The sequence below is a fragment of the Gasterosteus aculeatus genome, chromosome 14, assembly GCF_964276395.1.
Source record: "Gasterosteus aculeatus chromosome 14, fGasAcu3.hap1.1, whole genome shotgun sequence".
Classification (NCBI taxonomy): domain Eukaryota; kingdom Metazoa; phylum Chordata; class Actinopteri; order Perciformes; family Gasterosteidae; genus Gasterosteus; species Gasterosteus aculeatus.
This window is the reverse complement of record NC_135702.1, coordinates 8,457,331-8,483,749: the sequence shown is the minus strand read 5'-3', so window position 1 is coordinate 8,483,749 and position 26,419 is coordinate 8,457,331. Positions and strand designations below refer to the sequence as shown.

At 43.7% G+C, this 26,419-nt stretch overlaps 1 protein-coding gene across 2 annotated transcripts; it reads right to left on the bottom strand.

Moving 5' to 3' along the window:
* Positions 1-1,427: 1,427 nt before the first annotated feature.
* On the bottom strand, positions 1,428-22,855 carry gnaz (guanine nucleotide binding protein (G protein), alpha z polypeptide). 2 transcript variants are annotated; one of them, XM_078087874.1, is made up of 4 exons: positions 22,553-22,854; positions 19,628-19,803; positions 10,245-11,574; positions 1,428-3,457 (listed from the first exon to the last, which is right to left on the bottom strand). In XM_078087874.1, exons 3-4 carry the CDS (start codon positions 10,965-10,967, stop codon positions 3,113-3,115), a joined length of 1,068 nt encoding a protein of 355 aa, XP_077944000.1. In that variant the 5' UTR covers positions 10,968-11,574; positions 19,628-19,803; positions 22,553-22,854; the 3' UTR covers positions 1,428-3,112. The 2 variants fall into 2 exon arrangements, with proteins under 2 accessions (XP_077944000.1, XP_040054370.1); XM_040198436.2 differs by lacking the exon at positions 19,628-19,803 and having other exon boundaries at positions 22,553-22,855.
* Between the last annotated feature and the right edge of the window lie 3,564 nt (positions 22,856-26,419).

The following is a 26,419-nucleotide window of genomic DNA, read 5'->3' as shown; positions in this document are numbered from 1 at the left end:
TCGGTGGAGTCCTATACCTCCTGTGATTTTTTTTTAACCAGCTCTTTGGCCATTGAGCAGCTTGTTTTTTACTGCTGGCACAAAGTGCTTCCACATGAAAGTCACGAGGCATGATTTCATCTCCTTTCTCAATAGGGGTTTTCATATTCACGGCCTTTAAAACAGATTCCCACTGTTGCTCAAATCAGTCCTTCAATGAACGCCCTCATTATTCATAGATGTTTTTCACTAGGTGATGTACAGTAAATATAAAATGAATGAAAATGCACGTAATGTCTTATGTGTCTGGCAAACTGAAAACATCATCAACAGGTAAAATAGTGTCTAAAGATGAAAACGGTATTGTTTTTATTATTGGCCTGTTGGGTTGGAACATGTGTTACTGGTTTGTGTCATTGTATTTCTTTATGCAATGGTTGAGGTTTTCCTAAACTTCACTGTGTGAATATTGTATTAATCTAAATCGTATGATAAGTGGTTATATTTGACTATTTAACACGTGTATGGTGTTTATTTTTTTGTTACTCAGCTGGTGTTGTGGGTCCCTTGGACCTGTTGTATTGTGGGGTTATTAATTCAACACAATCAATCTTTTGTTAAATAATACAACAAAGGTTTACTTCATTCCAATTAGAAGCAATATAAACAGCAAATGTGGTTAACTATGGGGAGCTCAGCCCTTATTTTCCCGCATGGTAAGCTTCCTCTTTAGCAGCTTCTGTCCCAGCTTGTACCACGTAAGATATTTGTTGCACGTGATGTTGTGTCCACTGAGTCCTTCAGCCATGCCCGGGACATCTCTCAACCCGTTGATTTATATCCGGTCGTCCTCCATCCGGTTTCCCGGTGTGTACCTGTATGACTGAAGGTACACAGGACCTAGAATTTTGACACTTATTTGCCCCAATCACCTTGTATGTAATACATTTGTGGAGAATGAGCCACGGCCAATAAGGCTGGGTTTGAAAAAAGGATGAATTGTATTATTTTGAAATGAAAACAGGCCCCACAGACCCGAACACCACACAGGGGTCAAAGATTAATGAATGCAAAACCAAAACTTTTGTTTGGGGATAGACACATTAGCGGACACGTCGGGTCAGCTCGGGTTTATACACTAATTAGAGGGGAATCCGTCCGCTGTCACCTCATCACACATAGGCCGAGTTCATTCAGAAGTAATTTAATTGCATACTTTATGTCTGAATTATTCTCGTCCGAGCGGCTTCATTGAATGGCGAGGACAAACACTTTTTAATCATGATTTTGTACACTGAGGATGGGAGCCAGGACTTAATGTCCTCTTCCAGGTTTCAAATTATTTGATGCACCGCAATACCGACATGAGTAAGATCAACAGTCCCATCGCTTTGACACAATTAAAGCACCTTTGACACCACCCAAAAACACATTTACTACAACATGTACATTTGCATAAGTTGTTTTATTCATAGTTTTATACTTCTTTTTTAGTTGTTTTGTCTTTTGTTGAAGTGGACGTCCCGTCAAGTCCAGCCTGAAGCCCTTTGCTTAGCTGTTTGCTCATCACCCTCTGAACTAAAAAGACGGGGTAAGAGGAGGAGGGAAGTTTTCCTCTTTCTCTCATTTACAGTATCCCAACTCAACCTTTATTTTCATTTGTTTGAACAAAGAGTGTACCGTACAGTATATTTACACATCATACTGATTGGCTGTTAAACAATGTCCACTTAGATAATGCAAGAAAGATTGAACTTTCAAGATTTCCTTCTTTGTTTTCATGTTTTTCTACAGTCTTGATGTCTTGATCCAGTTTTTCCTCTCGTACTGACTATGTAGCGTAATCTTCCTTAACCTTAATCATCAACACCATCATCATCAATCTTTTTAATCATCATAAGATCATATTCACCATTTTTATATAACTATTTTCAATAGATTCCTCTCTGACAACTGTACAATCGTACACAGTGTTTGACATATATATATATGTATGTATGTATGTATGTGTATATATATGTGTATATATATGTATATATATATATATACATATATGTATACACACTCGGGAATATATTATTTATAACTAAGAAAAGAGGAACACAATCCCAAAGAAAATATATTAGTATCCCAAAGCAACAAAATCATGCATGTTTTAATGTATTTGTCCATAAAAAAAAGAAACAAAAATGAACATAATGAATGGGATCTGGTTTTATTTACAAATTGATCTTGGCACTGTTTTCGTTGTCTCTTTGTTGGAAACTGGAATGATCATAAAGAATACTTTTGACTTTGCCGAGCACAACACTCTCTGTATTATAAGCTAGTGACCTGCTATAAAGGGCAGGTTTGAGAGACATATTCTTTTTTTTTTTTTAAAGAGAAAAAAAGATATAAGATAGGGGGAAAACATCAGCGAGTTGACCTGGAGGGAAAAACAGAAATAGTGTGTAGAAAATGTATTTCACTTTAGCTTTACACTGTGGCCGTTTCCTCTTTTAGGCAGAGACCTTGTGACATCATGTCTACAGACATTTTTCTCACCCTCAGATATGCAGGCTCTCCCTACATCTCATTAGGTGCACTCACTGGTTATTGTCAGTGTGACAACCCGATGGAGAACATTGTTTCTGTTCAAACTCTTCCTGCAAAGCAGCATTAATTGACTGTGGCAAATAAAATGAAGGAGACAAAAGTAACTGAAAACCACCAGTACAAACCTACTACCTCGAGTTCGGCAGGCAGGTAGGGGCAGCTATTTCCGGTGTTACCCTGTCAAACAAGTGCTTGACTGTTGATCCAAAGATCTATTTTGTGAGCAAACATAAGGATACGTGTTGGTGCATGTGTGCGTGTGTGCGTGTGTGTATGCGTGTGTGTTTGGGTGTCTCTGCATACTCGTATTCAGGGCAAACCGCATTGGGTAGAATTCCCCTCCTGACCACGGCCTTTCTTTTGTTTCACCTGAAACATAAATCTACAGTATTGTCCATCCCTGACCGTCGTACTTCCGTTTCTTTTGCAGGTCTCTTGCACCTCTTCGGGCAGGCTCGCCTTTTTGTTTATCCAGCCTGGTGACGGGCCCGCCGCTGCCAAAGCGGCCCCCCACCCCTCTGCCAGAAATTGTGCCCTAGCACAGCCCAATGTACTTCAGATTGTTCTGGATGATCACGTCCGTGACGGCGTCGAACACGAACTGGATGTTGCTGGTGTCAGTGGCGCAGGTGAAGTGCGAATAGATCTCCTTGGTCTCCTTGTTGCGGTTGAGGTCCTCGAACTGCCGTTGCACGTACACGGCTGCCTCTTCGTAGGTGTTCTGACCTTTGTAGTCGGGGAAGCACACTGTCAGAGGAATGCGTTTGATCTTCTCAGCCAGCAGGTCCTTCTTGTTGAGGAAGAGGATGAGCGACGTGTTGGTAAACCAGTTGTTGTTGCAGATGGAGTCGAACAGGCGCAAGCTCTCGGCCATGCGGCTCTGTGTGGACGTGGGAAGAGAGAGGAAATTTAAACAGGATCACGTCATGGAGAAATGAACTGTGATATTATATTGACTTTGAACCAATAACCCAATCTATCAAATAATCAGGCTTCATTTACACAAGAAGCGTCATGTAACCCAAGAGAGAAAATTAGACCATGTAGGGCATGAGTTGAGGGTGAAAACGAAGACGGGAACACTGTCTGTGTCGAGCCAGCGGTACGGCTTCTCTGTTATGTCAACAGAGACTTGAGACTCGGACGTATGAAGTCCGGCATTTGAACTGCTGATTACTTCTTTTCTCTGGCTCCGAAAGTGTAAGACGATCAGTGGCCGGAGATGTGGGACTATAAACGTGTAATTCTTGCTTTTCAAGGCTTTAAGGTGTGACAATGGCTGTCATATATGAACATGTAAGATGGATCCCGTGGAGGCAGTGACGCCGGTGTGTTTACACTGAGGACACATTGCTGTAGCGAGCCTCTTCCAGTGGACTGTAACCACTCCGGCTCTGTGCTATTGTTTCAATCTTCAGCCAAAGGTCCTTCAAATGTAAATGCGTGAGGTGTTGGATTATTTTTCTTTCGCAATAATGAAAATGGAAATCCCCGAAAATGGAAATCCCCGAGTTACACAAAAGATAAATAAAGGAAGACTACAGCATGAAGCATTAAAAAGAAAAACTAAAATATTAACCATGTTATCAGCATTAGATACAACCTTTAACACTGCGCCATAATTGTAGCATGTATTTACTTTTATGGTATGTTTATTATTCATCTTCTTTTCATTTGATTCATCTGCATGCAGGACAAAACAAGTGTTGGCCCTGGAGAAAATCTGTGTGTGTGTGTTGATTTGCATGTCCGCATCCATGTGCCTTGGCTACAGTTTGTGCTCATGCGACGGGTATCAAGAGGAAAGAAAGTTGATTTGTTCACGGCAGCTGCTGGCATGTGGCGACTGGCCAGTAGCTTGTGACTGGGAGGTTGTCGGATGGAAGACCGCTGTTTAAAAGGTTACAGAAACAACATGGTGCTCTGAGCAAATCACAAGGTCTGCACAGCATGAAAATAATCAAGGGGAGTAGCGAAGGAGTTGAGATTCAAAGTTAGCCATGGTTATTCAGTGTCGTAGGTGCACTATTTTTGGAAAATGATAAAAAGCCTCAGTTATGAGAAACCAAGATTGCATGCAACCTTTATATCCATATCCATGTTACAAACACTTCGTTATTGAATTATTGGTCTCCATTAAAACTTTTATAATAGGCCGTATGGGAGTAAGTATAGCCTGTTTGTTCGGATTTGACACCAAGTCGCCCCTGACAATACATAGCGCCCGGACGACGGGACAAAGATATCCAAGATCACAAAATCACAAGTACTGCCAACTAATATGCTGTAGGCCATTTCTCCAGAAACAACTGAAATCACACAACACAAGAGGAACGAGCTAAGGCGCTTCACCACAAGCTGCATCAGATGCGTCTGCAGATCCGTTCTGCACTGATCTTCATTCATTTTCATTCATGCGTCTTCCTCTCTGCTCCAGTTCTCTCACATGCTGTTACCCTCACACTGAAAAATAAGCTCTCCTCCCCGTGTAAGTATGTGTCCCCGGGGATTAAGATTGGCCCCCTAAATATTTCTTTATACACACAGTCACGTCTGGCTGTTTGACGTCACTCCTCCTCCTTCCAGGGGTGTGAAATCAAGGGCCGAGCTGCTGAAAGAGAGCGGCGGGAGGGTCTTTTCACTGGGCCACCACAGCAAGACTTTCTTAATGGGGAGCGGGTGGAAGAGGAAGCCTGCAGACCCCCTTTTCATTGGCTTCAAACATCCCCCTGATACTGAAACCCCCACACACACACACACACACAAGTGCACGCTTCTCTTGCCTCACCTCTTCGTGTAGACCGGGGGCGCAGGCTTTAATTAAGCTTAAGTACTAATGAAGGAGTCGTTGCTTTGTTGCCCGTGAATGCAAATCAATTAAGTGCATAGCCACCCCTTCGTAATTCATTAAGGTTCAATTTAAAAGGCACAGTCTTGGAGTGCTTTGCTCTTTTCTTTCGAGAGGATTTTCTCTGTCCCTGTGTTTTTCTGCTGTACAAAGATATGACATTGGTCTCCCTTTGTGCTCTCCTTCTCTATTTAATTACTAACATCTATGTGGCAGCAGCACTGCTGGGTTTAGATTTCAAAGCAGATACATTTGTACACAATTGTACATTATTATATTGTTGTTCTTGCAACAGAATCATCATTTTGATTATTAGCTATGCCCATTGTAATTACATTTTTTTAGGATGTTTCTCTGTCTGCTATCATTCAAACTTTATAATGACAAATAGATTGTTTTCTGTTAAGAGGCCTGAGGTGAGACCAGTGTGGACAAGCTAACATGTAAAAAACATTGTGTGTAGCTCAAAGTCTTCATACTCAAGGTCATTGTAGTAAGAATTCAGGACAACATACAATGAATAAAAAAACTGTACAATCTTTTGCTAATGTGAAACTGTTTTCTCTTATGTTTCTTGAACGGTGTCCGTTTCCTGTAAATCTCCATTATGTCTCATGAAGCGATTCAATTACGTGATGGTAATACCTCTGATAAGCCAATAGGCGGTTATGATGCTGCAGAGTGAGGAATACCTCTTGAGACAGATGTCTGACACCTTCCTCTGTTCTGAAGGGACCTGATGTGATTTAAATTCATCGATCAGGGAAACTGTCATTTCCCGTTGTCATCAGCTCATTAGCGGTCCTTTCTGAGGCTTTAAAAGATAAAGTGCACATGACAAACTCAAACGACATAAAGCCATGAAACTACTTGTGATTCATTTCCACTCGTATTTCATGTGACGGGTCATTTTTTTTACAGTAGAAATAGAGCTGACACTGCCGTGAGTGTCCGCCTTGATGTTTGGCCAACACAAGCTCAAAAAAAGTGCTATAACCTCACAGGCTTTGTTTTTGCCAATGCATATAAACCTGCACTACACATTCGTACTATTGCACCCACAAACACTCACGCAAACGCACAATACCAGCATACACACAAACACCTCCTCTCTATTCTCTCCAGTGCCGCTGTTTGTTGCCCCCTCCCTCGCCCCTCCTCTCCCTCCGCGCCGCCTTCTTCCTTGCTCTCCCCTTCTCATCCTCCCTTCCCTAGTCACAGCTCACTGTCAACAGCGCAGGATTAGGAGCATTTCACTGGCCTGTTGCTAAGCAACAGTAGACAAGGCAACCGATTCATTATGAAGATAGGGATGGGACAGGGAAAATGCATCAGGGAATGGGTTGATGGGTAAATGTTATACTGTAATTATTGGGGTGTGGTTTCTCTTGTGTGAGCGGGTGCGTTGAAGCTGAACCTGAAGTTTGCTTTCAGCTCGTGTGACATTGTGAAAAGGTTTGGGTTTGGAAGGCGTGGACCACTGGGATGATATCTGGACATAGCAAGCCATCATTATACAGACAACACCGTTTCCTTCCGAGCAACGCTTTGAATGTGACTGTTCTCGGGAGCCATTGGTTAGCGCTGACTGTAGACACGCATGCACAAACAAACTGATGACCCCTGAATTTTTCAAATACATTTTCCAAGGAACATGGAGCCAAGCCTTCTTTAGGCATGCCATTCAACTTCTATAATCTTTGTTTTCCAGTCTGACGTGACTGTTACCCAAGCATTCTGCGTCTTTGGTTCTTCAGTAAGACGCTGAAGGCTCAGACTTGAGAGTCGTTGATCTACGTTGCCTTATTACTTTGTTAATTCCAAAGCAATAATATTTTGTCTGTATATTCTCTAATCAGCTGAATCTTTTTCTCATTTTCTATTCCACTGTAGCTTGTTAGTATTCTTGTCTCTCTGCACCAGATCCAGGGTCAGTCCTTCGCCCGCAAATTATAATGACCTTCATTCCTTTAAGATTAAATGATGCTCTATGCGATTTAACAGAAACCAGATTGGGTTTCACTGCTGTTATTTTTTACCGTGTTGTATCATGTAGACTTTGTGATCATACACTCGTACAGTACACAAACATCTTCTCCTCCTCACGTTGCAGATTTATTGAGCATGCAGAGCCTGGATGATGTGTTACGTAACAGCCGGCTGGCAGTATGGTGTCAGCTGACTGTGATTAAAGAAGCAAACGGCTCCGCGCTGATGAAGGAATTCACCGAGGAGCCTTCTGTACACGTCGAAGCAACCACAGCAACATACCCGCCCTTAATCCGATAAGATTTAGATTAAGAGCACGCTGGAAGAGACGTTTACAATTCCTGCAGCATGAAGCCATCTGCCTGATTCTGTCCCCCAGATTTATAAAGATGCCACACGATAGACGGCGGTATGGCCTCCATCATCAGCCTCTTTCACATCTCCGCCCGACATTAGTCCGTTTCTATGATACTGTATGAGTGCTTTGTCTCTGAGCTGTTCAAATGCAAACTGTTGTTCATCATTGCTGTGGTGTGATTGCAATGGACTAAATACACGCCGCGTGCATAGTATGATGTTCAATATCAAATGTGGATCATGTCCCCAGGTAATACTTTAATACGCTGTGCGTCCTGGTACAGTTCCGCACAATTCTCCCATATGCATGTTCTATCCATCCATTATAAATTGTATATTATTTTAATTGTACTTGTAAAGTATAAATAAACTGTCACTGCTGTTTTTAAAAACCACAATGTAATTGCAAGTTATGTAAGATACTACTATTTACAAATCTGGCTTCACATGTGCCCTACAAAATGTTGTTTTTTTCCAACATTCTACATGTGTTTCTTTAAGTCCAGAAGGTAAAGAATATTACATTTTGCCCATATTGTGTTATTGCAATGGTGTTTAATTCGAGTCTTTTGTGCTTTCTGTCACTCCTCAAACAATTGCTCAGCAATTGCACTTTCTTTTGGTCGAATGGTTTGCACTGAACAGCTAACAGGCTAGCCTTCTCTAGTGCCCATGCAAGAAACATTTTTGGGGAAATGCAACACCAGATTGACTCATGGAATGTTATCTGTGGCATGCTTTCATCAATAACTTTAAGTACTTTGTGTGCTCATCACCGTAGCAACAACATACATGCAGCAACGTAACATCTGAAACACTTGAAAACACATCTGAATCTTGACGTAATGGGACTCGTTGGGCTGATGTCCTGCGAGTCTTTTTCGGAACACAAAGGCCTTTTTGTCAGCGGGTTTGACTTGAATCAGATAAGGCAAAACGCTATAGTCCAACAATCTCAACCGATATTAATGCTACTATGTCACAAGTTTTCCATCGTCCTACAGAAGAAACCCTTGGTGTGTTTAAAGACATATTTTTCTTCACGTGCTAAACACATGATGAAGGCACCTTAAACCGACCATGGAAATGTTTTTGCAGATATCATATTCATAGTTGGGTCTCCAGTGGGGTGGCTGCTGGCTGAGAATAATACAAGTTGGGGTTTTTTTCCAGCACCTGTGAACTCCCATCGCTACACGGTGCCTTTACAGTCTGCTAATTCTCACAGGCACATCCTCACACTTTATTCTGTGAACTCAATTAACACCATACTGCATTTTTCTCCTCAGACTTTATTTTTAACCGGTAAAAGTAATTGATTCCAAGCTGTAACCCAACCCTGTGTACTCCCTGTTTCATCCGGGTAACCCACAAATTATCAGGCCAGTTCATTTAACGGAATGATGTTCTCATTCCAGTAAATTCAAGTCCTTTCTGTATAAAGAGGTTTCCATAGATAGTGGAAAGAAATGTGTTCATGCCTGTCAAGAAATAGAAAATAACTGACCCTTCATAGCTGGTGTAACCTAAAAAAGTCAAATAGTATCTATTGTTGACCTTCCATTATCAAAAAGGTAGTTACACAAGCAATAACTACTCAACTATTCCAAAACACTCAGATAACAAAACAGATACGCTAATCGTTCAAATTCCACAACCCTGAAGGGGAGATAAGAAACGCCGGCCTCTTTCATTCAGACAGGTTTGAAAAAGCTTTACTTCCACATTTAGACACAATATGTATGTGTTTCACCCATTTTTACAAAACCAGTCCATTCATGCCCCCCACCAAAGAACTTTGGATTACGTCCATCAAGATTTCATAAGGCTTTCCAAATTGTTTATTAGACAAAACAGAATAAACTGTAAAGGGATAACATTAGGCGGTAATGTTTTTAGGATGAGAATAACTTGATGCAAATGGTGCGTATAGTGATATTAGATACCTTTGATCCCTAACTTTTGATAAACATTTCCTTTTTTGAACGGATTAAACATTTTTTGCATTCTGGTGCTTTCGGTTCTTTCAGTAAGGAAACATATAATAATTTATTATGGAAATTATACATTTCCTAGCTATTTCCATTATTAAAATTTAAATAATTAGAAATAATCATGTAACATCCCAGTTTGCAACACTTTTAGAAATACCCCTTATTCCATTCAAATTGCCACCATCTTAAAGACACATATGACACAATCAATTATTTTAAGCAATTGCTTTGACAGACGTCTAGACTCCACTAGACTTGAAATATCTCAATACAGTTTGAGAAATGATGGTCCCACCACCAATGCTGGTAGAAATGAATAAGGGAGAGTATTTGTATAATTTGTGCTAATTGGGTGGATACCTGACCTCTAAGTTGGGGAAAGTGGCTGTTGTGTGCGAGGGGGGGTTAGTGGGTACACGTGTGCCTGTGCATACATTGACTGAGAGAATGTGGGCCCTGTGGGAAGAGATTTTTCCTACCGTCTGGTTGTCCTCGTAGAGTTTGAGGTCGTAGCCACTTAGCTCGACACAGAAAATGATTGCAGTCACGCCCTCAAAGCAGTGGATCCACTTCTTTCTCTCCGAACGCTGCCCGCCCACGTCCACCATCTTGAAGGTGAGCTCCTTGAAGGTGAACTTGTTCTCCACGATGCCGGTGGTCATGTCGCGGGACCTCAGGATGTCCTCTACGGTCGGGATGAACTCAAGCGCGGAGATGCGGTCCAGGTCGTTCAGGTAGTAGGCGGTGTTGTCCTCTAAGTGGTACTCGTTGGATCGTTGAAAGCACTCCTGGACCCCGGAGTCGGCCCACAGACGCTTCATGACGCCCTGCAACTCCAGAGTGATCTCCCCTTTGCTCTCGGCCGGCCCCGTCAGGGCGAAGAGCTGCACGGCGTCGTAGGCGCGGTCGGGATTGTGGAAGTCGATCTTGAGGGTGGTGAGTGCGCGGATGATGCGGGTGAGCGAGTCGATGGCGTTGTACAGGATGAGGGGCTTGTACTCCTTGCAGGCGTCCAGGTTGAACCCTCCACTGTGGATGATCTTCATCTGCTTCACGATGGTGCTCTTGCCCGAGTTGCTGGTGCCCAGCAACAGCAGCTTGATCTCACGCCGCTGCCGCTGACTCTCTGAGCGCAAGTGGCGGTCGATTCGCCGCGAACGCCGCGCCGCTTCCTTCTCCTCCGAGCTCTGACGGCATCCCATGGTCCTCCACCACGTGGTGAGCGCGAAGGAACTCGTGCTGCTGCTTGATGGGAAAGCAAATTAGAACGAAGTGGTGACCTAAAAGGGGCCTGGTGGTGGAGCGGGTGAGGGCGGGGAGGGGTGGGGGGGGGGGGAAACTTGCCGTGGAAGAGAGCGGGCAGAACTTCGCAACGGACCAATTTATCAGTAGACAAGGAGAGCCACCACACGGAGGAGTGGCTCAGGAGTATTTCATTCTTTTTGCTCAGGGGGAAGTGGGTAACTCCTCTGTGTGATGCCCACACAGCGCCTGGCACGGAGGGTTGTACTGCCTGCCGAAGGCAATGGAGCCGGGGTGCATAGCAGGGGCTCCCCTTGAGGAAAAGCTCTGGAAAATATCAGGGGATTTTGACGTGTATCAGTAGACCAGTTGTTGGGGCTCGATGCGGGAGAATAGCAAAACCGCCTCGCTGTCCTCCCACATGGCTCTCGTAGTACGTTGATCTTCTTTGGCTCCTGCAGCCGTCAGTTCGACGTCCGCCCGTTTTGTTTGTTATTGCTCCTGATAAAAATCTTTTCCGCTTCTTCTGTGGTGTGATTGCTCCCCAGCAACTGAAAGGCTGCGAGTCTACGAACAGATAAGACGAAGAGAGAAGGGAAATGAATTGCACGTTTAAGGGAAGTATGAGTAGTTTTTATCACATCAGTCACACGTCAAAAGAATAGTTCAATAGTTCAATTCCTGGAGCAAGGAGGTAGTTAGCCTAGCTTAGCATGATGATTGCTTTAGCAATAGTACCATTCAAGCAAACAAGTGAGATTTGGTGGTACTAAGCACCATTTTACAACTTTGGAGAATGACCAGTAATAATTATAATGGCCTCATGGCTTTAGCTGCACATTAACACCGAGAAATTGAGTATTACTAATCTCCATAAAATAGAGCATATCACATGTAACTTCCCATTCAACTATTGCCATGCTACCCTTGTTCTGTGTACGCTGCTTCTTGAGATTTCTGCTGCTGATAGTTACACACCCCGAGTTTCTCTCTCAGCAGTCCTGTGTTACCATAGATCCTGAACCAAAGTAGATCTCGGCAAACCCCACCCACCCATTTTACACCGCCGCACAGTCGCACACACACAGACGCTCATTATACACACAAGCAAGGTCAAACAAACCCATAGCAACTCACCGAGAAAAACAAACTCCACTATTTGAAGGGGAAGGGACGCAGGATTAATATGACACACGTGTTTCCTTGTAACCAATAGCATCTTCCGCTATACCCACTATAACACGGTCCGTCTGACTGCCGTACTCTCAGAGCTGCACAGCTTAAAATATCAGGTCAAATGCTTATTTACTATTGCTGAGGAAAATAACAGGCTAGAGCCCGGAGATGCCCCCTTTCACATGCCCGGATATCTGTTGTTATCGCCACGACTGCACGCAATCTGGCTCCCCTTGGGTCCTACTTTTAAATATTAGCTGTTCAGGAGGCCGAGCGTTTGCTTAAATAAAACAAATATGCAATCATAACCAGTTTGGGCACATGAATTTAAATACAACACTGTCTAATATAATATGATCATGTATAACAAACATAAATCTGTAGCAGTGAATGTCTATGGGAATATGCGATGAATAGATGCACATTGAAACAAACTGTATGCTACTGGCGAGTAACACATGTAGAATCATACTGTGGCCTAGTTTTGTTGGCAAAACTACACTCTGCAGAGAGAGAGAGAGAGAGAGAGAGAGAGAGACTCTCTCAGTGTATGAGGTCCGCTTTTCATATGACGGAGAGGACAAACAGAGCAGAACAAAGCCATAACAAGGCATCACAACACAAACAGAGTGCAGAGCATTGTTTCCTGGCTCCAGGCACCTGACTACCCTCTCAAAATGGCATAGCCAGCCAAACCGGTAAATGCACATCACTGATTTTAAGAACCTATGAAAGACATTAAAGCTGCGTGCGAAGTCTTTTCAATTTGCTATTTCAGAAATATGCAACACCTGCATTTTTGCACTTTTTGTAGTCACACCACTGTAAATAATTGCTATGGGAGTTGCACCGGTAGAGCAAAATCAGTATATATTATTGTCAAATTAAATTTTTATTAACAACATTCCCCGTGCTTTTACACCGGATGGAATAAAACATGGTGGCTGGCTGGCCGACACCCTAATAACTGCAGCGTAAAACAGCAGGAAAAATTGCCTGAAACTTTGCAGTGATGGCAAAGTAATGGCCGTGATGTGAGAATGAGCTCGGTCGCTCTCCTTGGCGGCGCCTGCTGCACACGGCCCTTCGCTCTCCCTGCATTGCTCTCCAGGGCACTTACCTCCTATAATTAATTCATCGTGCTGCAAATAATTACATGAGTAATGAATCCACAAAAATACTATTAAAATTGGGGTCAATAACATAAGGATGAGGGTTGATTTGATTCCATCAGTGGCTCAAGCCGTGCGAGTTTGGAGGGAATGATGATCAAAAACACAGCAGGTACCAGCGTGTTTAATTGGTGTAGATATTTGGAGCCGCGCCTGAGAAGATGACAAAACCAGATGGTCAGTTATATTCAAACAACCACCAAAATCACAATATTTAATTCCGCACTTCGCAACATCTGGCTTCATGAATAATTGGGCATGCAATCACGTTTCCCATTTATTAGCCAGTTACCCATTTACATCAAGACCAACTTTGGCAAGAAAATTGCCAATTCATCACAGATAAGCAGGCCAAGGACATGGCACGTGTGTTGGGAAAGTGACTGAATATGACTCGGTCGAAACCTATTTTGGAGTTCCTGGATCTTTAATGCTCATCTGTAGTGGACCCAGTAATATGTGTTTTCATGAGCACATAACAAATCACATGATGAAGACAGCAGAAAGGCTTTGTGACTGAACACAATGCAGCGGATGTAAAAACAAAAGGAATGGCAGCATTCTTTTTATTTCAGCGTTTCCTAATGGCATTTATGGAGGCTTTTTCTGCACCATAAGCTCACACTGCAAGTTTTGTCTTTTTGAGACAGCATAGTAATAGGTGGGTAATCCTGTGCCGTCACAAGTCATTCTCCTGACTTACAAACACCCAAACAAAAGTCGTGCTGTGGGCACACAGACTACTAGACTGCTCTTTATTGTCTGCTCTGAGTGCACCCTTGAGCATTTTCACTTTAAACGTGCTTCGGGTAAGATATGGATATATATTTATTTTTTTTAAACACTCCCTTGTTACATTACACAGTGCACCTTTAAGACTTCATTGTTAAAAAAAAAGCTAAGGGACAATTCACATTGCGCAACATCTTGAGTGTGTTTCTCCTCCAAACTGGCTACTGGCAGTTCGACTGTATTCCTATTTCGAAAGTGCAACACCCAATGGTGTAACTGCATCACTCCCTCCGCTGGTAAGTGAGTTTCACATCAATAGTCCTCCTGGACCCTCTTTGCTGTGGTCCAGGCAAAAATGATGCTGCCTCTAGTTCCGCATTGTCAATGGGATTATGAGAGGGACATTTACGGCCAATTTAACCACGACTGTTCGGATAAGTATGGTGCTCTGGAAATGTGACTCTTTGAAGACTGAATGGATGATTCATATCCATATGTCCCATGAGAGTGCAGACTTACTGGACCTCACGTGTTACCGTTATGCATGCATTTTCACAACAGGCCCTTCATTGTCCAATAAACACGTTATTATATAAATACGAATAATGAGCGCAATGTCTCTCCTTCTGGTGGATGTTGCCGTTTCGTAGTGGATCATCGCAGCAGTTAGAGCCCCTCCAGCAAACTAACATACAGTACATGCACAGAAAACCAAACCCCTCACATGCTTCGCCATCAGCTGCTTGTGTTTTTCTCATCCAAAGGCAGCTGTTCTGGTGACTTTGTGGTTGCTTCATGCTTCTCACCATTTTACCCCGGACAGACCAACAAGACGAGGTTATTCAAAAACTTCTCTCTAGGTTCTATATGCAGTGCTACAGGGCTAGAACTTCACCTCTGAGTATGATCTTTGTGTAAAAAACGGACTTGATTGTTGGTATTTCTTCCACACAGGGCGGAGCTGGAAATGTACCGGGGAAGAGGCTGCCCTCCCCGTTAGGTCAACGTCACGTCGACATTCACGGGTTGCTGTAGATTGTTGGAGCATTTTTTTTTTTAAAAGAGCAGAGAAAGTCTAACTCTGGCAGTGATGCTGTTGACAGTTGAAACAAATATCAAAATATCATCTAGAACAGTAAACAGAAGAGCAGAACTCCTTTAGGAGCAGACTTCAGTTTCATTTTAGCGTGATGCCTGCGAAGGAAATATCACAAAATAATGTCTCTGTAAACATAAGACATTATATTTAAGCAGAGATTCCCTTTTGCAATTGAAATACTTTGAAAGAGGTAAAACCCCAACGTAGTCTTTTTTGCAATCCCGACTGATTATTGGATTAATACATGGAGCCAAAAGGAAATCCACCTGCAAACAACACCGTTTACAGCTTGCTTGAACTTAATCCGATAAACTAAATAAACAAAAGTAGAATCATCAAAGAGAACAGTAAGTCTTTCATAAAAAACGACTTGGGTGTAGTGAGTCAAGGAAAAGCAGGATGTTGCAACATCATATGAATAAATACAAATAAACGTTTTATTAGAAAGACATGTGTGAACTTTCAGTTAAGAAAAACATTCAGTTTTATAACTCAAGACATGAGGTTTCAATCTTTGACTTGCTGAACTAAACGCTGGACCACAACATGTTTGTGGCTGATGGGCTTCACATGATTCTAATCAAGTCTTTAAGGCATGAACTCACTTAAGAACCACTTTTTACAATGCGACCCAGGTTTACATTTACATTCACAAATGAAACACAACACTTTATCACTCGTCAGGAAATTTCTCGTCCTTCAGTGACTCCGGCTAATTTGTGCGCTCAGTGTCCAATCTGACGTGCGCTTGCTGTTCTGCTGACATTGGCCTAAAGAAAAAGGTGAAGAACTTATAATTATTCTTAATTACATGGTGAGGGTGGAAGAATAGAGAGGAAGGTTTTACCCTGTGAAGATGTTCAAATGTGTTTTTAGGCTTTTTAAGAATGGGAGTGATAATTTGTAATTTAGCATTTAGTAACATTTCGTGGGGCTGCAGCTATGATCCTGAGCTCATCAAATCACTTCTGCCGCAACTGATGTCTTGTTAAATACATTTACTTCTAATTTAACTTTCCATAAAATAGTATTACAACCTAATTTCCTCCTTTTTTTGGAATGAGTATCCTATGTAATCCCACTCTCTTGTCTTGCCCTGACTCCAAACTATTTAGGCCTTCTATCTCAGAGGAGAGCCGTGAGGAGCCACAGCTACTGGAAAGAGCGCAAGTGATGTGACCAGTCTGGAAAGGTGAAAGGAATCCCAAGGTCTGTGCACCATGAGAGCTTCTGATAAGACGGAGCTGGCTACTTTGCAGGATAATGATCTTAATCTGTCAAAATCCTTTTTGCCTCAATAAAGTGGGAACCATGAACGGTTAAAAAAAGGACAGATTTCCTTTCATTCTTTCCAATACGCCTGATAATCTGTTTACCGCGCTGTATTTTAGATGCTAATTAAGAGAAAAAATAAACTGTACAGTGGGTCATACGTGGGGTGATCTGCTGAGAACCTGATATACTAGATACACTGAAACTATGACAATGTGGAATCTGGGTTACAAACAGAGAGTCAATTTCATGCTTCCAGCAGCGGAATGGTAGATCAATATCAGCCAAATGCCAGTCGCTAACACAGATCCTATTGATGATGTTAAGTCATGTGATGCTCCTGAAAAAATGCACCGTGTGGCGAGTGGCCTAATGACCGGAATACGTGTTTTTCTCTGCATCTCTCAGTGGAATTAAGTAGATGAAGTCTTCCAACCAAGAAGGCCCGCATCTGCGTGATGAGTCAGAGCTTTGTGCTCTCTCCACATCCTACGTCAGAATCATAGGAGATATAGGTCGCAGGCAGAGTGATCCTCAATACCGTTCAACCATTTTATGCAATATTTAGCCTTTGAGCCTCAAAGAACTGCATCCGGACCGGCCTACTTTCCCTACAATAATCCAGTCCATTTTCCCAACACCAAATTCTCTCTGCTTGTATGTCATCTATTCTTGAGAATAGCCAATGAAATACGAACAGGCGAGGGAACAATTTCATTCAGGCTGAACAAGAAAAACTATTTAACCACATTTACAGGGTAAAGACACGTTTATATTGCCAGTCAAAAAAACATCAACAGTCTGCCTTTCAGCCAAAGTGGGTCTTGGCTTTGACGAGGAGACTCCTGGGAGAATTTCTCCAGCCTCTAATGTCATATAGCACCTTCGCTTCATATGTCGAGAGACGTTGCATTTACTGGATTTCAAATTCATGTTGCCATGAGAGGTTTTTTGTTCTCGTAGTAAAGCTTTTAGGTAAACTCAGAATCTCCCGAGATCAGTTCTGGTGTAGCTCAGAAAAACTACATTAAGCTTAATAGGCTCCTTTAGCCAAGGGTCCTGTGTCCTGCATCTTTACTACTGGCAGCTTTTTCTGACATAAAAAAAGTGGAAAAGCCAAGCAGACAAAATGGTAGACGGACAATGTAAACAGCGAGCGGGTGAAAAGAGCCAAACAGCCTGCAAATGACAAGTTGGTGGGGACCAAAGCAGAGTTAAAAAGAGGAGTGGATGCTGAATTTTAGGCATGTAAACACAATTCCAAAATAATTTAAATGCTGCTGTATGTGATAGTGAGACAATTGTACACTTAGCCACAATGTTGGTTGTGGCTAAGGGGACGTTTGTTGTGCACACTAATGGCAAAAAGTGGAATAATGCAGCTTTAAGAGAAACACGGTTCTTAGGACATCTACAATGAAAGGGTGTGAATCAACCTCTTCATTATAGATGTACCATCGAAATCTAATTTAAACTAGTATATTGAATTGTCTGTATTTGGCATAATAAACCAAAATTCTATAGCAATATAATTTTCAAACACAGTTATTAATAATAGTTCATTTATCCCACACATGTTTGTTCAACATTCCGTGCTATCACTCTGTTCATGGTTCATGGATGTAGCACGTTGCCTATATACTGTTCACATGTGAGGACACTACTCATTCATTCTGAGAAACAATGATGGGCTGTGTTCTCCTCTCTACTCCACCAAAACCAGTGGGCTGTTTTTGGGGATGGGTTTGGGGGAGGGGGGGGGGGGGGGGGTCAGGCCTCTCTATGCGAGATACTTTTTTGTGATAATGCTCTATTTAACGTTCCTGATCACAATGGCGGTGCCCCCCCCCCCCCCCCCCCTCCCCTTGCCCCAATCCAGCGGGTCATACTGAGTCACAAGGCCTGCCAGCGCTGACAATGGCATGTTTGTGCACAGGCTGAGCTACGGCCAGGCTGTCTGATGATAAGATGGCACACGGTGGACGCCAGAGTCTTGTGTGCATGTTCTCACTGATGCGAGCACACGTGTGTCTCGGGGTCTCTTTCTGCTCACATATGCCGCTGCGGATGCGTGCAGATGCGTTTTCTGCCTTCGCAATAAAGCACACCAATCTTCCTTCGAACTTCTCCAGCATAATATTCATTTGGGTTGTGAGAATTGATAAACGCGATCTGCCACGGAAGGAAATTGTGGTTAACCAAGACTTTCAGGCTTCTTCCGCCTACAGAAAAGGATAAAAAACTACTACAGCACCGCAGCTGTTAACCTCCATTATCAGCACTGTTAAATGAATTCTAATGGACGATGAGGACGTAGATGCTAAAAGGAATAACATTAAAATATTTAACATGTTGCAGGAGGGCAGTTGCCTCGGCAGAGACTTTGCAAGATGTACACCAAATGATGAAATCACCATTCGAAACAGCCACACCTACATTTCAATCTAATTATGTGTAACAGTACTCCATTGCTAAGCCCCAATCTGATGCCCGCCAACAACAGTTATATGTTTTATTGGATTGATTGTGTGAGTAGAGGAGCGATATGAGAAAATGGCACCTGTTCAAACCGGGAAAGGCAATTACACTGCATGTTAAACACAGGAAATCACGATTGATTATAAACCCCGGCAGTGGACTGCAGGGGTCACTGATGGGCACCACCAGATTCACTCCACTCTTAGAGTACTTTTCTCGGAAAAGCGGTCCCGCACGCCCTCGTGTAAACAAGCTAATTGTTGCCTGTTGCGTTGTACCTAAGACAGCCTTTAGTTTTCACAGAATACATTCAGGCGTTGATACGTGTTTCCTCGGCCTGCATGCGCGCACGCTCCGTTATCTTCTTTCGGTGTGGGCCGACATCCAGTGTGTAGTAGACCGTACCCTCCCTCATCACCGCCCTCCCCCATCCCTCCCTCTCTTCCACCTCCTTGTTGTCATATGACTGCTGTTATGTGTGTGCACTGGAACACAACGTTGCTCTGTTAGTCCCCTCTGCTGTGCCCTCTCAGATGTGAGTGCTGTAAGTAAGGCCCTCTCCCTCGCCGGCCTCAGGGAAACAGACCGGCCCCTGTGTGCGGCTAACAGCAAAGATTAGAAATGGACGGTAAAAACAGAGATTAGAATTGAGCGCAATAATAAAAAAAAAAAATTTTAACAGATAACTTACTCGTTCACGGAGCCCCGCCCTGAGAATTTGTGTGATGCAGCTGCCAGCTTTATTCGCTGATGCTTCACCGTCAAGTCCTTTATTAGTCCTCTCTACATCTGTCTCCGATGGAAAAGGCCTGTCTGCCAAACACTGTCTCCGATTGGTTTGTGCGCACATGACGCTTGTCCCTGTACCTGGATTAAAGACCCAAAACAACCACAAATGCTGAGCCAGCTTAAACAAAGCAATGCCCCGTGCGAGGGTAGAGTGGCGACGCCACTAAGAGGTCGCACTTCACGGACACGTATTTCCCCGTGGTTTAAAAGGGTATTTCATCGCCTCAGCCAAAAATATTTGAAGGTAATTCTTACTATGACTAAAGCAAATGTATAAGATGAGGTTCATTCAAAGCTGGCATCTTACATGAATCATTTTATTAAGTGGGATATCGAGGGAACTATGTTTGGCCCCCCTCGGTACCTAAGTGTAGTAGAGCTGAGTTTAATCGTCCATTCCGACTGTGTGCTCACCTCAACGGTGTGAGACGGCCGAAAGTGCACCAACGGGGCAGATGGGCCTTCTCGGTGCTACGGCGGCTTCTTCAACAGCCGCTGTCACTTTAAACCCAAGTCTGTCCCCACTGTCCCCTGACATTATGTCACCCAGAGGAGTGGATGTAGCAGCTAACAAAGGAGGTGGAAGGAGGTCAAACCAGCATAGGTTTTTGTCACACTGTTGCCGGCATTTTTACATGCATACAGGCTGCCTGAGTGGTGGCACCCTGAATTCACCATTGAAGCAAAAGAGAATACAAACACCAGCTGTTGATGCTTTTAGAAGAGGTTCAACACTCAATTTATTTGACGTTTATTCCACTTACTTTTAAAAAATTCATGTTGCGGTTTGTGTATTTGGGTTAGGAAAAGTTCATCAAATATCCAACCAATTGTATATATTATGTTCAATGTTACCAATGACCTCCTCATCCATCTTGTGAAATCCAAGGTCACTTGTTATTTGTGATATTATTCCACAGCTTGCAGAAGAAAAGTTTAAATACAACAGACATCATCGTGGATGATTGGAGCTTTTGTCACAGTGGGTGTGACCTCGGTTTGACTGTGATAGTTGATATTGAGAGGAGAACAAAATCCCAACTGGACCGAGTGGGTTAAAAACACAGACGGCGACGCACCGTCTTCAATACAAAATGTTATTTGCATGCAAACATTTCTTGCTGTATACGTAGTTTTGATCGCGGCTGTCATATCTTAAGCCACTGCTTTGACGGGCATCTTTACTTGAAAGGGCATCATGAAGATGAAGTATCTGCACATTTTGAGAACCGCCCTAAATCACAACTCAGACCCTTTGAAGTTTTAATGAAACCGACCCTTCACGGACAACAATATACCTAGAAAACGTAAGGACTATTCATTTGTTCTTGATTCATTAACATTATACGTTTGAGGTCAGAAGGAAATAAAGCATAGTAGAGACAATATCCTGCTTAATAATCCGAATTCCGTTTTGCTAAGCATCTTCTTTCTATTACAAACAATAAATTCAAATTGCAGCTGCCCACACAGGCTTGTTTCAATCTGTCAGCCTTCCACTATGACAGAGATCAATATTCCAACGCGGTGTAATCGTCGTTTATCACAAACCTGAATCGTCCAACATCACACCGGTTCAGCAAAAGTCTCAATCAATCTACTCAATCTATGTTTCATTTTAGTATCAGTAGTGCTCAAGAGATAAGGCCATGATGGAATTTATCCTCCATCTTTGCCTTGATTCACAAATGTCTCAGGTACCCGATGCGAGCTGCCGCCGCTGGAACTATCGCGGGCACATCTTGTTTTGCGTTTCACGCGCTCAGGAAGGCGCTGTCCTTCCACCGACGGCCTTTCATCCAATCTGTTCCAAATCTTCTCTTTCCTTCATTCCCTCTCTTTTGCTCTCTGCTGCATCAACCTCCGCCCCTCTGCCCCATCTGCCTCCATACTGTTAAACCCCCCCAGCCTCTCGACCCCTCCCTGCACGGGCTCTCTCTCCCTCTCTCTCTACAGTACGCACAAATACACATGCTCTCCTGATGCTGGATTACCAATGCCAAGGCCGAATACGCTCAAACTCTGGTAAAGATGAACGATTGCTGAAACCCCAAAACGCCACAGAGCGTAATGGACGTGCTCTCCCTTCTTGCCCCCTCTCGCCGTTAAGATTTCACGTTCACAAACAAACACTACTCGACCAAATGAATCCCATCTGTAGATTATTAATGAATGGCAACGTACATTTTCCCTCAAACAACGGCGGACAAACAGCTCCACTCAAATCCTACAGCGTTCCTGTGCTGCTGTCAAGCTCGCAGTGTCGCCCGCTTATCTTACGAGCCTCGCAGGATTTGAACACTTCCCACTGCAAATTCACATTCTCTACCTCGCCAGCCCGGTTGTAAGTATTAAACACCTGATAGTGTGCTTTTACGCTCGCTGTCCATTTCTTAGATTGTGGCCTGGACGCACACACACACACACACACACACACCCTCACACACATTTTTGATGGATCCTTCACTCGTCCTACATACAGTGATAGCATGCACTAAGCATTCAGATGAAAACATTCTCCATGGGTTGAGGATGCTCTCGGGGGACGATGAGTCAAATTGTGAGCATGAGATGCAGCGGCGTCGGCTGGCACTGAGCTAGCAGGGTGGAGGAGGGGACTGGACAGGCTGCCTGCCTGTCTGCCTGCCTGCCGTGGTGCCATCTCTGAACATCACCTTCCCCATTTTATCGGGAAAAAAACACGTTCGTCCCCTGCACAGAATCACTGCAACGAAATGGCATCCAGTCCAAAGCAGAGCCGCCTTGCAGTAATTACACACAAAAAAAAAAAGAAGTGTTGCGTCTGTTTGTGAGTAGTCAGACTCACCGTGTTCACAAGCCAGCATCCATTCACGAAGGGTACTGCAGAACAAGCCCTTACAGGGAGAGAAAGGCTGTGTGCAGTCCACCTTTAGTCCTGCTGCTTCAACTTCAGATCTTCCTCACATTCACAGGGACACGCACACACTTGAGTACATCTCTGTCCCTCTCTCTTTCAGCAGCCCTCGTCCTCTGTCTTATTGCCGCCTGCGTTCTATATCCTCTCGTTTGCTCCAAGGCAGTTGAGACACTGCAGCGATGGGGGTGGAGGGCGTGTATATATGTGTGCGTGCGTTTGAGTGTGTCAGGGACAGAGAGGCAAAGAGAGGGAGTGCAGGACAGAAAAGGAGGGAGGAGTCAGCAGGCACGGAGAGAGAGAATGGGGGGGGGGGGGGGTGGAAATGGTCAGGATTAAATCATGACAGTAACAGACAAAGAGAGAAAAAACAGGCTTTGACGGGTAGCTAATGCAGCCAGTGTATCTCTATTTAATGCTTTAATGATAAAATATACATTGGCCTCCAACTGGAATGGAGAGGACACAGCGAGTGAGGTCTGTTTGTTGAGGTATCGTTTGGTTTGCTGACGGGCCGGCAGCAGGAGTGGTTGCGTTTCATTGATGACTGAAAAAAACATACAAGATAGGGAGAGAGGGATGAGGAGGAAGAGGAGGAGGAGGAAGGGACTGGAGAGGAGAGGGGAGGGGAGTAATGACGACAAAGGAATGGGGATTGGACGATGGTGTAATGTGCTGTTTCCGTGCCAACTGTTTCTGTGACAGTGGAACCACTACCTTTATTGCCATTGGCTATTACCGAGAATTGATAGGGCTTTGGGCAAATGAGGCAGCATGCTATGGGGTGTGAATGGGTGTTTTTTCTTTTTTTATTATTATTTTATGATTTGGGCTCGACCATGAGAAGCATAGAGAACAGATGCAATGATGAACACATGGAAACATAGTGATTGCAGCGCTGGAGCATGATGTGAATTATTGCCTTGTCATTACGGATGCCTCCCGAATCACACTGTACAACAGAGAGACAAAATCCCCAGATCATGTTGCTCAGGGTGGGTGGTGTAATGAAAATGCCTGGACATCAAGCATGGTGCCATGAACTGTGAGATAATTAATGGGCTAAAGGCCAGAGCGAGCGCACATCTGGTGGGGGCGATCCGCTTTGCCTCTCCCTGACCTTTCATCCAATGTGGCGGGCAGGTGGTGTAATTGTCCCCAGTCTTCCTCCCTGTCACTTTCTCCCTCACTGTGATATTAAATTACCTTCAACAGATGCTTAACCTCGACGCATAGTGTGCTTCCTCTTTAGTAGAGAGGAATCGGACTGCATGAATGTATCAGGTCTGGGTTTCGACTTGGGAAGTGAACTCTCTGCACTTCTCGAAAAGTTACCGAAACCTGCAGGCAATGGTGCAAAATAGTCATCTGCATGAAACTGTTATCCGCTACAAACCCACAGCAGGATGTGCTGTTCATTTTAGTCACATAAAACACATCTGATAAGGGCCTGTTCAGAGAAGATGTCACAAGTTTTTTTCCACTTGAGCTAAACCTTCGAAATGTCGAACCTGTGTCGAACCTCCTGACCACATCGGCCAGGAGATGCATCTCCAGGTGGGATCACAACGTTGTGTGTTTTGACGTTCTTGGATATGAATCAGTCAGTCCGGAATGAGGACATCTGTCAGGCTGATAGAAATGCAACTTGCAGATCAAACAAGTTCCACATGGTGACCGGCCTTAATAATGTATCCTTTTGCCATTTAACAACCACTTTGCCTCCCAAAAGGTTTCCAAAGCTTCTTGGCTTTGTGAGAGCTTGTTCAAATGCTCATTTGGATCTATTACTCTAAATATCCTCCTTTTTCAATATAGAAGGATTTAAGTAATACATTTTTTACAGCCTCACTATTAAGACTGTGTGGTGGCCACCGATGGCGCTGCATTCACCTTACCCTTGGTTATGAATGGTTCGGATATTTGCTGTAATGATGATAAACGTGCTCTGTCTTTGCTTCCCCAAATCCTTTTGTTGTCACTCGTTGACCCTAAAACATGACGCAGGCCTCTTGTATTTTTTTTGCATTTGAATGACTATAGGATCCCTTTTGCGAAATTGCAGCAGCTGCTCGCCAAACGAAGAACAGAAGATCATATTGCCCCCCTCTCCAACATCCAGCAGCTCTACACTGGCTCCCTGTAAGGTTCAGAATTGATTTCAACATCTCACTATTGGAGCACAGAAGGCTTTGTCAGAGTTAACACTTGATGAGCTGCAGCACAGCTCGTTCCTCTTGGTTTGTAACAGAAGGTGAGTGATCTCCCACCGGGACAAGCTGCATTCTGTGTTTTACACAAACACTTTAAATGCATTCGTTTGTGTTTCCCTCTTGTTCCTCTTATTAATAAACTGATTTTTTGTTTTCTTCACTGACTTTTTCTTTCAGCTTCTCAAGGTGTTCTCTGCCAGCGCTTAATGACCCCTTCGACATCGTTTCATCCCTTTTCGCTCCCCGTAAACCTCACTGTTCTTTTTTGTCTCTCCCAGATTGTCTCTGTGCCTCTCCCAGCTTCCTGTCTCCCTAATCCTTAATCCTGTGGAAATCGGTCAGGCAGAATGAGCCAGCTTTGATCAGGCTCTCATATCAGGCGTGATAACAGTGTCAGCACACCCGGATCCCACAGAACCCCGGAGCCCAGGGGGAGAGCTTCAAACAGGCGTTCACCCCCTGACTCCGCTTGAGAGGGAGGGGAGAGACTGCAGAGTTCCGGACTCAATTGCGAGCTATAAATTCCGATCATCGGTCTTTAGCAAATGTCGTGATCTACCATGATGCGTCTGCGATGGCACCTTTGCTGCCAGTTAAACTTGCAGAGGGGAAAGATTAGCAGCCAGCGTGACACCATTTTAGGCTGAAAACGGTGTACAGCAGGGATGTAAAAGTCACTTCTGCTTTTGTCAGCGGGACAGTCAGCGTGCAGTCTGTGTGACTGGTGGTTTGGTATCGTGATCCCCAGCGAGGGATGATACCTGCCGAATTGGGAGGCGTATCACTAAACATGTGCAAAGTTTGCTTTATTTCACTAAAGCTCAGCATTTTAATCCAAACATCCTACCCTGAAGACGCGTTTGGGAGAATCACTGTGATACAATAACTCAAACTTTCACCTCGGGTGAGTGTTGGAAGGTGGAGATATTTTTAAAACAAGGTATTTACTGACTTGGAAGGGATGCCAGAACTGCATTATTCTAGTAATTCATTCTCTCTGACCTTTGCACAGGTTGTACAGGAAGTGCAGATATTGTTCGAGTACAAGTTATCAGACATTGTTATCTACATTGTTGTCCTCCGACTAAGCTAAAGAGTAATTCACTGTTTGCAGAACCAACAAAACCGACAATTAAAGGTTTATTGCTGCTCACAATCACATGACTTGGAATTTGGAACTTTCTGCAGCGTACTGACAGGGCACCCAGTCACCCTGTTAAATGGGTTTCATTGTGTTTTGCTACTCAGGAAGACAACTGAGGCCTCTGGTACAGCCAGTCAGCGCCTTTCCTCAGCTGACAACGAGGAAGGGAAAAGTCTGAAAAAAATCATTGTCCATAATTCTGATCTGTAAAATGTACATTTTGCAAACGATGCATTGCCCTGAACAAAGTGCATCGTGGTAACTGATGTGGAACCTGCATCAATTAAAGCACCAAATAGTGGTTCATGAAAAGATACGAATGGGAATGTGGTAAAGAGTACACGCCTGCATGTGGAAGTAAACTGTGGGAGTATGACGCCACTCTGTGTTACGTGTCCACCTTTTCAAAGTAAAGGCTGATATCTAGCGGTCAATCTGATG

Coding starts and splice junctions, on each gene's coding strand:
- gnaz (XM_040198436.2), bottom strand. CDS start 10,967: ATGGGATGCCGTCAGAGCTCGGAGGAGAAGGAAGCGGCGCGGCGTTCG. Junction 3,458..10,244: donor TCTACGAGGACAACCAGACG/GTAGGAAAAATC, acceptor ACGTCCACACAG/AGCCGCATGGCCGAGAGCTT.